At 40.9% G+C, this 13,811-nt stretch overlaps 5 protein-coding genes across 6 annotated transcripts; 3 read left to right on the forward strand and 2 right to left on the reverse strand.

Annotated features, from left to right (window-relative positions):
- Positions 1–1,761: 1,761 nt before the first annotated feature.
- On the reverse strand, positions 1,762–4,046 carry LOC135341049 (solute carrier family 15 member 4-like). Its single transcript, XM_064537516.1, has one exon. The coding sequence runs from the start codon at positions 3,846–3,848 to the stop codon at positions 1,860–1,862; it is 1,989 nt and encodes a 662-aa protein (XP_064393586.1). The 5' UTR covers positions 3,849–4,046; the 3' UTR covers positions 1,762–1,859.
- Positions 4,047–4,704: 658 nt separating this feature from the next.
- On the forward strand, positions 4,705–6,300 carry LOC135341056 (tRNA N6-adenosine threonylcarbamoyltransferase-like). Its single transcript, XM_064537523.1, has one exon. The coding sequence runs from the start codon at positions 5,223–5,225 to the stop codon at positions 6,231–6,233; it is 1,011 nt and encodes a 336-aa protein (XP_064393593.1). The 5' UTR covers positions 4,705–5,222; the 3' UTR covers positions 6,234–6,300.
- A 113-nt stretch (positions 6,301–6,413) lies between these two features.
- LOC135341058 (gamma-aminobutyric acid receptor-associated protein-like 2) lies at positions 6,414–9,074 on the forward strand. Its single transcript, XM_064537526.1, has 5 exons — positions 6,414–6,576; positions 6,947–7,002; positions 7,151–7,229; positions 7,637–7,730; positions 8,727–9,074. Exons 1-5 carry the CDS (start codon positions 6,543–6,545, stop codon positions 8,815–8,817), a joined length of 354 nt encoding a protein of 117 aa, XP_064393596.1. The 5' UTR covers positions 6,414–6,542; the 3' UTR covers positions 8,818–9,074.
- Positions 9,075–9,125: 51 nt separating this feature from the next.
- LOC135341057 (uncharacterized) lies at positions 9,126–10,157 on the forward strand. Of its 2 annotated transcripts, none has more exons than XM_064537525.1 (4): positions 9,126–9,322; positions 9,375–9,587; positions 9,653–9,772; positions 9,967–10,157. In XM_064537525.1, the coding sequence occupies exons 1-4, from the start codon at positions 9,188–9,190 to the stop codon at positions 10,087–10,089; spliced, it is 591 nt and encodes a 196-aa protein (XP_064393595.1). In that variant the 5' UTR covers positions 9,126–9,187; the 3' UTR covers positions 10,090–10,157. The 2 variants fall into 2 exon arrangements, with proteins under 2 accessions (XP_064393595.1, XP_064393594.1); XM_064537524.1 differs by having other exon boundaries at positions 9,128–9,322; positions 9,375–9,590.
- LOC135341055 (snake venom 5'-nucleotidase-like) lies at positions 10,137–13,788 on the reverse strand. Its single transcript, XM_064537522.1, has 8 exons — positions 13,382–13,788; positions 13,073–13,159; positions 12,764–12,903; positions 12,372–12,497; positions 11,948–12,070; positions 11,124–11,507; positions 10,549–10,955; positions 10,137–10,366 (listed from the first exon to the last, which is right to left on the reverse strand). Exons 1-8 carry the CDS (start codon positions 13,701–13,703, stop codon positions 10,297–10,299), a joined length of 1,659 nt encoding a protein of 552 aa, XP_064393592.1. The 5' UTR covers positions 13,704–13,788; the 3' UTR covers positions 10,137–10,296.
- Between the last annotated feature and the right edge of the window lie 23 nt (positions 13,789–13,811).

Here is a 13,811-nt window from a genome sequence, read left to right on the forward strand (position 1 = left end):
TTAACATTATAACATTCCACAAGATTCCAGAGATTTCAAGAGATTCCAAGAGATTTCAGAGATTCCAAGGGATTCCAGAGATTCCACAAGATTTCAAGATTCCAAGTGAGATTTCAAGATTTCAGTTGAGATTCTAAAAATTTTGTACGAGATTCCTGGCCGTTGCGGACCCCTCGGTTCAAAGCCTTCCTCCTATATAGGTCGAATTTTTCCCAGTTTAACAAAATTAAATAGGCTTTATTGGAGAAAAATTGGTTAGGAATGAGCCAAAATTCAATCTTGTTATGTAATGGTTCACGTGACAGGCACTTCCGCTCTAGACATCGAGTTGCAAGAACTCTGCAAAGGTCTGTACCCTCTACATGTATACGGTACCTCGCTTGCGCATGCGCACCGAGGCATAATTAATTGGCTGCCGTCTGCAGAGCCTTGCAGCTCTCTTCTCACTCTTGCAGCTACCAATAGCTAGCGTTCTAGTGCAGAGCTAACTACTAAGTAGAGTAGCAACATTCAGTAAACAAGTTTGGCTACGTGCTCTTCTGAAAAGGCTGCAATGCCAATGGCATTCCAAGTAAGCAAAACTAGGCATAACTCGAGAACGAAGCATTATTTTGCAAATCCACGAATTAAAATCCAAGTAAACATGACTAGAAGACACACACACACACACTACCGTATACCTCGCTTGCGCATGCGCACCGAGGCATAACTATTGAGAACAAGGCTAATCATTATCTACAGCACACAATGCCATGATATTATGGAGGGACCTGGGTGAAAAGGCCTATACAGACCGTCTGCCGGCCATGGCCATGATACAAACGTTTGAATTAGTCTAGTCTATGCATGCGAGTGTTGATACGGTATTATTAAAATGTTTTGCCAGCATCAAACATTTGCGAACTTTGTGAGGGTTGATCAATTCGCAACGATTAAATCCGCAAAAAACCTAAATTATTACTAGTAAATACACATGATCCTTTCCAGAACGCAATAGTTGATCACAAAGGGTAAACTTTTCTGCTCATTTGGCTCATTCGCAAAGGTTTTTCACCCACAAAATATTATAGTAATACGATAGCTATAATTATAACGGCATATAGGTAGAGCATCACAATATTGCACAGTGACACTATTAAGAGAATTGTATACACATACCGTATCTAGCAGGTTATTTTTGTATGGTGGAAATTTTCACATTGTAGAATCATACGAAAATTAAAACTGGCTACGAAATCGTTCAACCGCAATAGGTTCAAAGTCACTATATATCCTGAGCTGTATGTACAGTAGACTCTCGCTATTCCGGCTCTCTGAAGTACGACCACCTCGATATACCGGCCACTTGAATTGGTTTGGCACAGATTGCTAGGTAGATGTATACTGCACAAAACTCGCCTGAAATGCGGCCCACACTCGCTATTCCGTACACTGGCCAGTTAATTTTAATACGTTCTAGATATGACAGCAAACGCTTTGGGTTCTGGTTTGGCAGATAAAATTGAAATGGAGAGCATAATGATTCATTATTCTCGAAACAGAACCACAAAATTGGTCATTGATGCAGGGTCGTTTTTTAGCCACGGCTATTTTCTGAAATGCAGCCACCTCGCTATTCCTGCCAAGCTGCACTCCCAAGGGTGGCCGGATTAACAAGAGTTTACTGCAAATATTTAATTGGGAAGTTCACTGATACGAATTAATATTGCACCAATGAAATTTACCTGCTATATATACAGTAGTATACTCTATTGATGATAATCGATTAATTATTAGCTTCTTGAATTGAAGTTGACGATAAGTTTCCACAAAACAAAAACAAAATATAAGCCAGCTATAGTCAATGTATAGGTACACAGCTAAGCTTCGGCACTATCTTTGCATTTGAATGTTCCGTACCAGTCATGTGACTTAGACAACAGTCTGTCGTGATCAAATCCCGTCCCTCCAGCACAAGACACATGTGCAGAGATCACGCTGTCTTCTTCACTCTCCCGAAATCTAACATTCTTCTGAGCAGCAAACGTATTTACATTATCACCACTCCTTCTCTCAATGCTTCCAGGAACAATCTCAGGACTGTCCAGGACACTATTGTCGTCAGTGTCAACGTGCTGCAACCTTCGCTCGTAAATCTCCTCAATAACGGCCTGAGGGAATGGTTCCTCATCTCTCATTCGATACTTGTACCGTCTTCTGATGCATGCAAACATAGCTAGCCCTACTAATGAAACAAACAATGTGGTGAAGAAGTAACTAAATCCACAGCTAAGATATGGGTAAGGAGAGGCTTCCCAGTATTTCAGAGAGAATGGAATTAGTGAAATGGCAGCCAAAAAACTGTAGCTACCTTTGATAGCAAGGAACGCACCAAACATCAAACCTTTCATTGCCTGTGGGGTCTGGGCAGAAATAAACTCGAAAGTGGTCACAATAACAATACTTTCGGATAGCGTGCTCAAAAGATTGGGGACAATTAAGACATACCATGGAAGATTCAGTGTGTAGTAATGCTTGTTATCCTCTCGATTGAGGTTATAGCTCTCAAGAAACATACAGTGTGTACCTGTACTGTTAGTAGAATCGCTCGTAAGATTATGACCAATTATATCGATGATGAGCATACTGGATACTCCAAGGATTGAAAAAATCATTCCTATCTCGAGTCTAGTGAAAATTTTAGGTACTCTGTTCCGTAAAACACAATATATAACCCAGGTAAGCGTTGGCAAACACACAAGACCAACGAGGTAGCTCAAGGTTCCACTTTTGACAAATATCCATTCATAAGTGCATTTTTCCTCGTTTCTACCGGACACGTGGAAGGAAAACAGTGGGAAGAGAAAGTATGAAGTCGGTACAGAGAGAAAAAAAACTGGTCCAATAGTTATCAGTACAATTACCACTCGACAAAGAGTTTTGACATCTTCTACTTGACCGGAAGTAAATGGGCCACCATAGCAATTTTTGGCAAAGTCGAATCGTGATGGTTTCTCTCCATTTGTCCAGTGTAGTGCACTATGGTGAGTGGGATGCTTGTGAGTTCGCACATATCGTAGAACGTTAAAAACCATTTTGTACGGATTGTAATACACATCAGTTGCAATGAACCAACGTTTAGTACAACAACTGATTGCTAACAATATTGATAACAGTGTGAAAAATACACCAGAAAGGGAGTAACCGACAATCTTAATAGAGTCACCAAAACCAAGTGTAGAACAAACTGTTGTAACAAACACTATATGACTAATAGTCTTTCCCAGTAGATCTACCCACACAGCCCAATGTAGAAATATCCCAAGTGTTCGACTGGGTGCATCCTGGAGCTGATCAAGACCAAGTTGTATCATATTGGAATAGAACCCAGAGAGTCCAGGAATTGATACCAGAAAAGCACCAATTACAAGCACGCCTATGAATACATTCAATTGGTGTGGAGCATGGGGGGTGCTTAGCTTTATGATGACTGCGATCACTAGCATTATTACAGTAGCCCATAAAAATCCCATGCTGGCAGTGACCATTCTGTACCTGCCACAGTATACATCAGCTATAAATCCACTCACCGGGTAGCAAGTAGTAATCACAGCCATGAATGCATAAAAACAAGTGAAATATATGAAGGATAGTTTTGCAGGATTGTAACCATGATCAGCAGCTGGTAGAGCCAGTGCTACTCCATATTGAACACACACAAAGAGACTAGCCACTACAAAAACCCACACCAGGAGGACAATCACTGGCTTGGAGGTGAGGCACATGGCACGTGGTGAGCAGTGAAGTTTGTGAAGGAGGATACGAGGGAATGAATTATCTTGAAACTCTGAGCCATTTTCTTGAGCCATTTGTGAAGCCGTAGACCCTATATAGCTAGCACTAAACTGCACAAACTAATGTATAGTTACACAAAACGACTACTACATAAACCACTGAAACGAAGTTGATACTTTGGAGATAGAGGTTTTAAAGCATAGTAAACAGTAAACAGTTTCCCAGCAGGGTATTTAATAACACTGAAATTGAAAGAATAACACAGATTTACTTTTCAATCCAATGTAAACCACTGATAATATACAGTAGATAAAAGTATAAAATTAATATACTGATACACCTGCCATTTTCTTACGTTGTTTCTGATGACAGGTGGGACGGTGCACTGCAAAGTTTCAATGCATTTTGCGATTTATTGAATTGTTGGTCACGATTTTAGTTCTGCGACTTCACAATCTGTAAGCAGATTTTTGGACTTATTGCACAAGTAGTTCAGTGCAAGCTCACCTCAGGCTCTGGCTCTTAGCTTGACTGCCATGTTAACTAGTGTTCAAGCTGGCGCTGTGCTAATGCCTCTCGCCATGTTTTTGCTTTCGCTCAAAAGTATTAGAGTGTTATCTATAATGAATTTTATATTAAAGCTAGCTTATCTTTATAAAGTTACTGAGAAGAAAAGACTTATTTACATGCATCTATTGTTGTTATTTATTGTATTATGTGGCTTACCAGGACCTCAAGAAAGAAGAAAATTGATTCTTCCAGGATCTGTAGTTCAGTGTATATAATATCTAAGACCTGTGTACATGCATATTGTTATATGGTAGTGTTTTGTGGCATACCAGGCCCTCAAGACAAAGATGATTCTGCCAGGAGGATCTGGATCTTGGATATTATTTTCTCACAACATGGGGAATGAGCGCGCATGCGCATTACATCCACAGGAATAATTAAAGGGTGTGTCAAATTTCACAAATGGCTACTGCTAGCTAGCTGTTTTAATTAACAGCTATTTTCTGAGTATTGTAGCTAACAAAAAGCTAGCGCTTTAGTGCAAGGCTAACTCATATGTTGAATAGAAAGTTTGTGCGGACAGATGATGCTATGAAAGATTCTGAAGAGACTGCAACAGCCTTCAATGTGAGTCAAACTAGCCATAACTCGAGCTTTAGTTTGCTAATCCACGAATCAAAATCCAAGAGAACGTGGCTAGAAGCCTATAGAAGCTGTTAGCTTTTGTCGCATTGCAACCGTTGAGCAGTTACAGCTGGAACAGCTAAGACACACAGACACACACACAGTCAGCTTTACCGCATCCCTGGTGCGGCTATGCCTCGAGGCATAATTAATATGAAAGGTCTTCATTTCTTTGAAAACATCATTACCAAAATTAATTGTTGTATTTACTCCCACGTGGTTCTCAAGTTTTTTTCTCAACCTAGTACCTAGCCATGGTGATTGCAATAGGATTTGAAGGGAGTGCAAACAAGCTGGGTATTGGCATAATCAAAGATGGTGCTGTGCTCTCGAATGTAAGGCATACCTATATTTCCCCACCAGGAGAAGGCTTCATGCCTCGACCCACTGCAAAACACCACCAAGAACACATTCTCGACATACTCAAGAAAGCCCTGGAGCAAGCAAATATTAAACCTGAAGAGATCGACTGTGTGTGCTACACCAAAGGCCCTGGGATGGGTGCTCCGTTGGTATCCGTTGCCGTAGTAGCCAGGACAGTAGCTCAATTGTGGAAGAAGCCGCTGGTTGGAGTGAATCACTGTATTGCTCATATCGAGATGGGACGACTTGTAACAGGTGCACAAAATCCAACAGTGTTATATGTCAGTGGTGGCAACACCCAGGTTATTGCATACTCGCAGAGACGATATCGTATTTTCGGGGAGACGATTGACATTGCTGTCGGAAACTGCCTAGACCGTTTTGCTCGAGTTCTCAAACTCTCAAACGATCCTTCGCCTGGATACAACATTGAACAGTTAGCCAAGAAAGGCGAACAGTACATTGAGCTCCCATATGTGGTAAAAGGAATGGACGTTTCATTTTCTGGTATCCTCTCTTATATTGAAACCATTGCCAAGGCAAAGCACGACAAAGGAGAATGTACAGCAGCTGATCTGTGCTACTCTCTACAAGAAACGGTGTTTGCAATGCTTGTGGAGACAACTGAAAGAGCAATGGCTCATTGCGGTTCTGATGAGGTGCTTATTGTGGGTGGTGTGGGGTGCAATCTTCGTCTGCAAGAAATGATGAGAATAATGGTTGAGGAGAGAGGAGGTAAAGTGTATGGAATGGACGATAGGTATTGTATCGATAACGGAGCCATGATAGCTCAGGCTGGATGGGAGATGTTTAAAAGTGGACAATTGACGAAAATGGAAGACAGTTGGATTACTCAGAGATACAGAACTGATGAAGTGGAGGTCACTTGGAGAAATGACTGAATTTAAACATGATTGGTCAGATATAAGTCTTTTGTCATGTTGGTCAGATTTTGCAGCTGAGCTGAGAGTGTTTAAGTATTAAAGTGTTTGTGTAGCTAGCTATAGCTGTAATTACACCACACCATGGAACACGCCCAAAAGTTATTGGGGGATTCCCTTTGGTGCATGTGATCATTTGGCAACAATTATTTGCTCCGTCATCAACATTGATATTTAATCATCAGAGACCTTTGAAGCAGATCAGAAACTCAAGACAGGAGATTGAGACTGAAGTAATAGCTAGACCAAAAAAATCTTGTCATCACAACAATGAAGTGGGAATTCAAAGAAAACCATCCATTTGGTAAGGATTTTAATTTAATAAGGTGTAGAGCCTTTGGAGAATTCCTTAAGTCTAAACTAAAGGTCAGGAATTCTCTATAGTGAGAAGTGGTGAGTACAGTTACTACTGTGAAGATTAAAGTTGTGAAACTATGATCCTTGACCTATTATTAGTCTCATGAATCAGCCGCGTCCCAAAAGAAAGACGGCTGATTCATGAGACCTGACCAATATGGCCAGTTCAGTTCCCCGGCCTCCTCTTGCATTCCAAGCTATGGTTAAGGTTGTAGAGACATAAACTAATGAGCCATAAATAGAATCTCGTATACTGGCACAAATAACATCATATACAAGTTCGAAGGCAGTTTGTCATTTTGTTTCTTTCTTCCCAGAGGTCAGATGTGCTGAAGCATCCAAAATAAGAACGAAGTACCAGGACAGAATTCCAGTAAGTCCTACAGTGCTCGTCGCAGAGATAGATACCACTCTTAGTAAATGTTGTATATGTAACAACACATGCACCCATACACACCAAACTTACAAATACATGCACCCCACACATTGTCTCTATTGTGACTTTATTGTTTGTCGTTCAGGTAATTGTGGAGAAGGTACCAAAGTCATCGATTCAAGACATTGACAAGAAAAAGTTCCTTGTACCAGCAGATCTCAGTGGTAAGTGAACTTATATGTTTGCCATTGACGTGGTAGTTCCTGTTTGGGAATTTATTCATTAGTGACATCATAGTGTCTGTTTGTACCTAAAGTATAGTAATTATAGCTTTGTACACGTAGTTATTCAAGTTTGGGGCAAATAGTACAAAAAACTAACGTGAGATATTGGAACAGCTTTGATAAGACCTTTCACAAATGATAGATTGGTGCATAATAATGATCATGCTTTGCTTTGTCACTTATCTTTTTGCATTTACACTAACATACTATACTGGAATGTTTTGCGAGCATCAGCGAACTATGCGAGCATTGATTCTGATAAGTTATAAAAGAGAATGGATTTATGAGGTTGGTAGATACAATGTAGCTGATGAGTAGCCGTTTGTAACTGACTATTGTCCCTCCAGTTGCTCAGTTCATGTACATCATTCGGAGGAGAATCAATCTTCCCAGTGACAAGGCCATGTTCCTATTCGTCAACAAAGTACTCCCAACAACAAGGTGAGCCACAATATAAATACATGCACAAATTTATTGAAGGGGTCAACACATGTACATGTATAATCAACCCTGTAATTTTTTGGGGTGTCCTCAAAGTTCTTTATAAAATGACAATAATATTATACATCAGTGAATAAGTGATTGATCGTTTGTTAAAGAAGACTTACATAAAGCTATTGTCTTGCTAGAATACTGTGAGCCATATCTGTTTTAATTGTGTATACCGTATTACGAGAATATTTTGCGGGTGAAAAACCTTTGCGAATGAGCCAAATCAGTAGAAAATTTGACCCTTTGCGATCTAACTATTGTGTTCTGGCAAGGATCGTGTGTATTTACTAAGTAATAATTATTTAGGTTTTGCGGATTTTATTGTTGCAAATTGATCAACCATCGCAAATTTCGCAAATGTTTGATGCTCGCAAAACATTCTAGTAATACGGTATAAACATTCTACTGTGTTTAACTATGGTTGTACAGATTGTGGTATATAGCGAAGGCGTCATATCCGGCGCGAGGATATTATGTCATATTTTGGCAGTACCGGGTCTAAGCGTAGGTCACGTGCCCCACATCTCTGTTGCGCTAGAGGTTGGAGGTCACGTGACTGCGGTTAGGTTTTTGGGGGAGTACTGAGAGAGGGGCCCCGCGATTAGCCTTAAGCCCTTAAGTGTTGGGAGCCCTCCTCATTCAGCCCCCCAAACCGATAAATCAACATCGTCGGATGGAAAAGGTGGTTATATAGGGCTAGCTCTAACGGATGTGAATGGGAGGGTGGGAGGCAAAGAGTTAGATGAGTCTTTTCGAACACTCTGGCTACTGACACGTGTGTGGCAGATACTGCGCATGCGCGATAAGGCCAGAGGGCCAAGCCTTTGTTATCATAGCGTGTACCCGAGGTAACACCGCGGTTAGGGTATTTCCCCTTTTAACTACACATTTTATAGTTTATATCAGTGGATTACTATCTTTAATCCTCCCCCCATACACACACAGTGCTTCAATGGGCAGTATATATGCCGAGCACAAGGACGAAGATGGATTTCTTTACGTTGCGTACAGTGGGGAGAACACATTTGGACACTAACAACTATACACTCTCACTGTATTTTATTAGTGCACACTTGTATAATTTCCCCATGCCTTATTGCGAAATTTTTGAACACAGCAGTGGTATGTATAATGTTATGTGCTCAGTATGATTGTGTCTGTATAATAGCTTAACTTCCAACAATGCTCTCAAATTTTAACAGTGTGTTGTGCAAAACTATTTAATTTATGTCTGTGTGCAGAATAAAGTAGATGTTATTGTTGTGTGTGAAACCATAAATTATTCAAAAGCTACCCGCGGTGTTAATGTGAGGTAAGCAAGATTGGAGACCACACCTTTATACCTTCCAGGTAGAAAGGCGTGGTCTCCAGACTAAAGATCGGGCTATAGCTAGCTAGCTAGCTGCATGATGCCTGGAAGAGAGAGAGTTCCACTGTTGGCTAGAGTTGCTGGAAGCAGGGTCATAGGCCCTCGGCCTGGGAAAGCAATTGTCAGCTTCTGGCAGGGGATTATAGAGATCATTCTCAGAGCAATAGCAACAGTGAGCCATAAATGAATGCTGTGCAATGAGCTCTTTCCCTGCATGCCTGTAGGTGCTGTTGCTGATTGTGCTGATTCCTGCTGGTTTTGCGATGGAAAGTATGCGAAGCTACCCTTTCCGAGTCATTAACCTCGATCTCTCCCAGGCTGGTTGTGTGCTGGTGATAGTGGTAGGGGTGGCCGGAGCAGCAGTGCAAGCGGCTCAGATTATACTGCGCTTTGTCAATGTAGGTGCTATCAACATGACCTTCAGGACCTATGGGATCGTGGTCAGTTTGGATGTTTCTCAATCATTTTCAGACTGTATATGACCTTTGCTTTTTCTCTCCAGGATATTGTTGTTGCTAGTATATTTTGCTTTCTACTGCTCGTGGGAGCCATCATTACTGGATACTCTGCTAATCTCAATTCCTCTAACTCCGTCATATCAACACGTCTGGGAGCTACTGCTGTAAGTTATTACTATCATAATTGTTACCCTATAATTATATATTAATTTTATAATCACCTTAATTGCTAATAAGCATCTTATGTGTGTACTGATGTTAGTGACCTTTAAAGGTGTATTCTATTTAGCAGCCCCACATGCTTTGTACCTGTACCCACAATTAACCCCTCTCCTATACACATACACGTTAATGACAGGGTGTGTGCTTCCCCCCGATGATAGCACTCGTCGTACAAGGTGTTTGGATGCTTGTGTTTGTCATCTTCAAATGGAACAAGCATGTAGTAACGTACACTATAAAAAAAGCGGTGTTTGGCTAGACAACTGAATCATATTTTTTTCTTTTTTATTCTTAAAACACTATCCATTTATTCAACAATTCAGTGAACATGTTATTTCAGAGAGAATATTAGAGACCAAGGCACACACAGCATGAGCACATAAGGTACTATATAGTGGATGGAGATAAAAAATTGAATTGTGAGCTCGAGAATGCTACATGCACTAAGGATAATAATAGTTAACTGTTAATGAATGACTTTAATTCTTCCTTCCACTTGAGGTGCAATTCTTCTGTCCCCATTCTCTGTAAGATATCTGTGTAGGAGAAAGTAATAATTATGATAGTCGTAGCATGTATACTATGTACTAGGCCTTACATATGTACAACACATGCAAAATACACGTACATTGTACATTGTACATTGTAATAACAATGTGTATAATTTAAGGTCACACATGTAGCTAGCTTGCATTTAACAAGCACAAGGAGCACTTACATTGAGCTTGTGTTGGTGTCCACACAATCTTCTCCGCCAGCACATGCCTGGAAATAATTCTGAACGATCACACTTAGTATCGGGCCCTCCTCCTCACTCACAAGCACCTTGCACTCTTTGAACACATCGTAACCATCTCGACCCTGGGCTATGTATCCCTTAGCAGCCAACTTGTAACTTTTGTTCAATTGCAATTGTTCACCACGGACTAGTACACTGTCAGGGACCACTCGAGACCCACTAGGTTGTGATTCATCAAACGAAAATTGAATTCCAGACACTTGTGGAAATCGTCCTTCCTTTTTGGGATATTGCGAGACTCCATTTTCAAGTGCTTGTATTAGCTGCGAACCCTTTACCTCGAGTACTGAGACAGCATCCACCATGGGGAGAATACTCATCAGATCCTATATTATAGTGATAATTTAATGTGCAATTGAACAACACACTCTGAACAGTCATGAAGCACATCATGTGATGTGTATACGTTTTCATTAAGAAGCAGGAGTTTTATGAACATTGCCTGCCTCAAACTAGGTACTTTCATGAAGCAAATAATGCATTTATTAACTCACTCCTCTTCTGAATACTCCAGCATCATGGACAGTGTCCGACCTCAATGTACCAGAGTTCAAAAGTGCCACATCAGCACGTGTGACTTTCCTCATAATGTCCGTAACCAGGTTACCAAGGTTGCACTCTTGCGTCCTAAGACAGTCAAAGCGCCCCTCTAGATCGCAGTGTATATAGCCAATCTCTTCTTCCCGTCCTGCCTTTAGTCTTCCCTGAAAGTGGTCCACAATTTTCAAAACATCTTCATCAGGGGCTATTACACTGGTTATATCGTGACGTTTTACAGAAACTTTAGGACGAGAAGTGGGCGTGTCAGGGAAAGAGACAGTGAGTTCTGAAAATTCTCTGAAATCAGAGCCACTCTTGAGCATCAAAACATCTCCCTCCTGTGTAAATTTAAGATGTGGAAATATTGTGGATAATAATAGAGTGTTAATTGTCTGGTGATGTCAATTGGGGCTATACAGAATCTAACAAGCCACCTAGCACCTAGCCTCGAGACCAGGCCGGCCTGGTCTCGAGGCTACCTAGCACCCAACTATTCTAGCACACCAAAAGTTGAATTTCATTGTTCATTCCTACATATGCACATGTACACGTAAAAAGAGATAGGAGAGATACAAGACTTAAACTTAAAATATTTATTTTAGATTATGTGTAAAAGCATCAAGCTACAGAAAATATGTTACACGTACATGCGTTGCACGCAAGTGCCTTCACGTGCAGCTTCCTGCTCAATGCATACTTGACTTGCGTATACACCATTTTGAACTCAAAAGTTTGCTAGGTGGCAATACACATAACACCTAGTCGTACGTGTACTCACCCACTGCTTGAGATAGTGGTGGTCGTGTCCTCCCAAGATGAGATGGATTTGGGGCACCTCTCTGGCTAGACGAAGGTCATTGGGGTCACGCATATGAGTCAGGGCAATTATCAGATCACATCCCTGAAAATATCATAATGTACAGTATAATTATAAACTACATGCATTGTCATTATTGAGTGTCAATCAGCACTTTTACATGTATTCGTAGAAATATTCCTACACAGACACACTGATAAAGAACCTATGAATACAACTGATAAAGAACCTATGAATACAAATGTACGAATATTAAGGGAGGTATCTCAATTTCTTGTGAACAAATTCACACAGTCAAGAAATGCGACTACATCTGGTGCATGTGTGAATACTGTGGGGTACCCAAACATGTCAACACACAGTAATACCTGAAACAAACACTGACCTCTTGTTGTAGCTCAGGCACAAGTTTCTTGGCTGTTTCCACAAAGTCAGTGTAGTCAACATCTTGTGGCTCCAGTGTAGCCAGAGTCTCAATCCACTCCCATTCTATCAGACCCAGTAAACCAATCTGAGCAAGGGAACATTGTATATGTTATGGTCTCACAACATAGAGTGGGTATCAAGTGGTTTTTTAATCCGACTTCAAAGGGAGGGCACATGACTAAAACAAGGTTTCACATTATTATTTCCAGGAAGTCTTTACTGCTAGGTACGCACATTAAGGTATGCATAGTGAGTCAGCAGTTATTACTTGCAAAATAATACATTGTGTCACTATGAGATACATGTACGATGGGAGAAATTATACTCATGCAACTAGCACAAACAAGCTACCTTTCTTCCTCTCCAGGGGATAACGAGTTTCTCCAGACCATCAGCTAGTCTCTTCCCTGTAGAGTGCAGTCTAGCATTACTCATGAGCCAAGGGAACTCCATCTCTTTAGCCAGCGTTGCCAAGTGTTCCACACCAAAATCTGTGAACACGAAGCAGAAGGATAAAGCAACATGTACACATGCACTTGGATCATGAAATTGTACAGTTAATGAAGATGGTCAGAAATTAGGCTACACCAAAGGGATACCGGTAGCATCTATATAATACTGTATTACAAACATGTAAGTATGTTTGTGTTTCAGTGTTACCGAAATCATGATTTCCATACACAGCAGCGTGTACTCCAATAGCCTTGAGGATCGGTACCATTTGACGGCCTTCGGTGACGATACTGACTGCAGGGAAAAAAGACAATGTTAAAAAGAGGGAGGGTATACCAAGGGTTAGGCAAAAAATGGAAGGGGTGAGCACTAGGTGGGGATTAATGTGGGTAATCTTATATCCAGATTTCACAGGATTTATTCTTATATCATTATGAATATGGTCACACACAGAAAGCATACACAATATAAATAAAAAACAGATACGCATACACCAATATAAAATGCTAAACTGACTATTTGAAGGATTCAAAGCATCTCCACTAAACAGTATCAAAGGTTCCAAGTGTCTCAGACTGTCTATCTGTGACTTGAACCTCGCAGCACCACCAATAGGCTCCTTCCCATTAGATCTCTCTTCAATATTGTAGACATCATTGAAGTGAATTAAGGTGATACTGTCAGCTACACTAGCACTGCTACTAGAGGAAGCTTTCTCAGCATCAGGAGACCAGTTTGTGAGGCTTACAGAGGAGCCACTTCGAGCGCCCTCTCGTCTCTCAGAGTCTATGTCCCCTACTTGGTTTGGTCCAGCTGTCTTTGACACGTTACAGCCCATTCTTGATCTTATCTCCCAGCCAACAGCTTATTTAGTCCGATCTCCACGGTCACACAAGTCTTGTTTATGTGGCTACGTCATGTGATAGATCTAGTAGCCGCAGGTTAT

The sequence above is a fragment of the Halichondria panicea genome, chromosome 9 (assembly GCF_963675165.1).
Source record: "Halichondria panicea chromosome 9, odHalPani1.1, whole genome shotgun sequence".
Taxonomy (NCBI): Eukaryota; Metazoa; Porifera; class Demospongiae; order Suberitida; family Halichondriidae; genus Halichondria; species Halichondria panicea.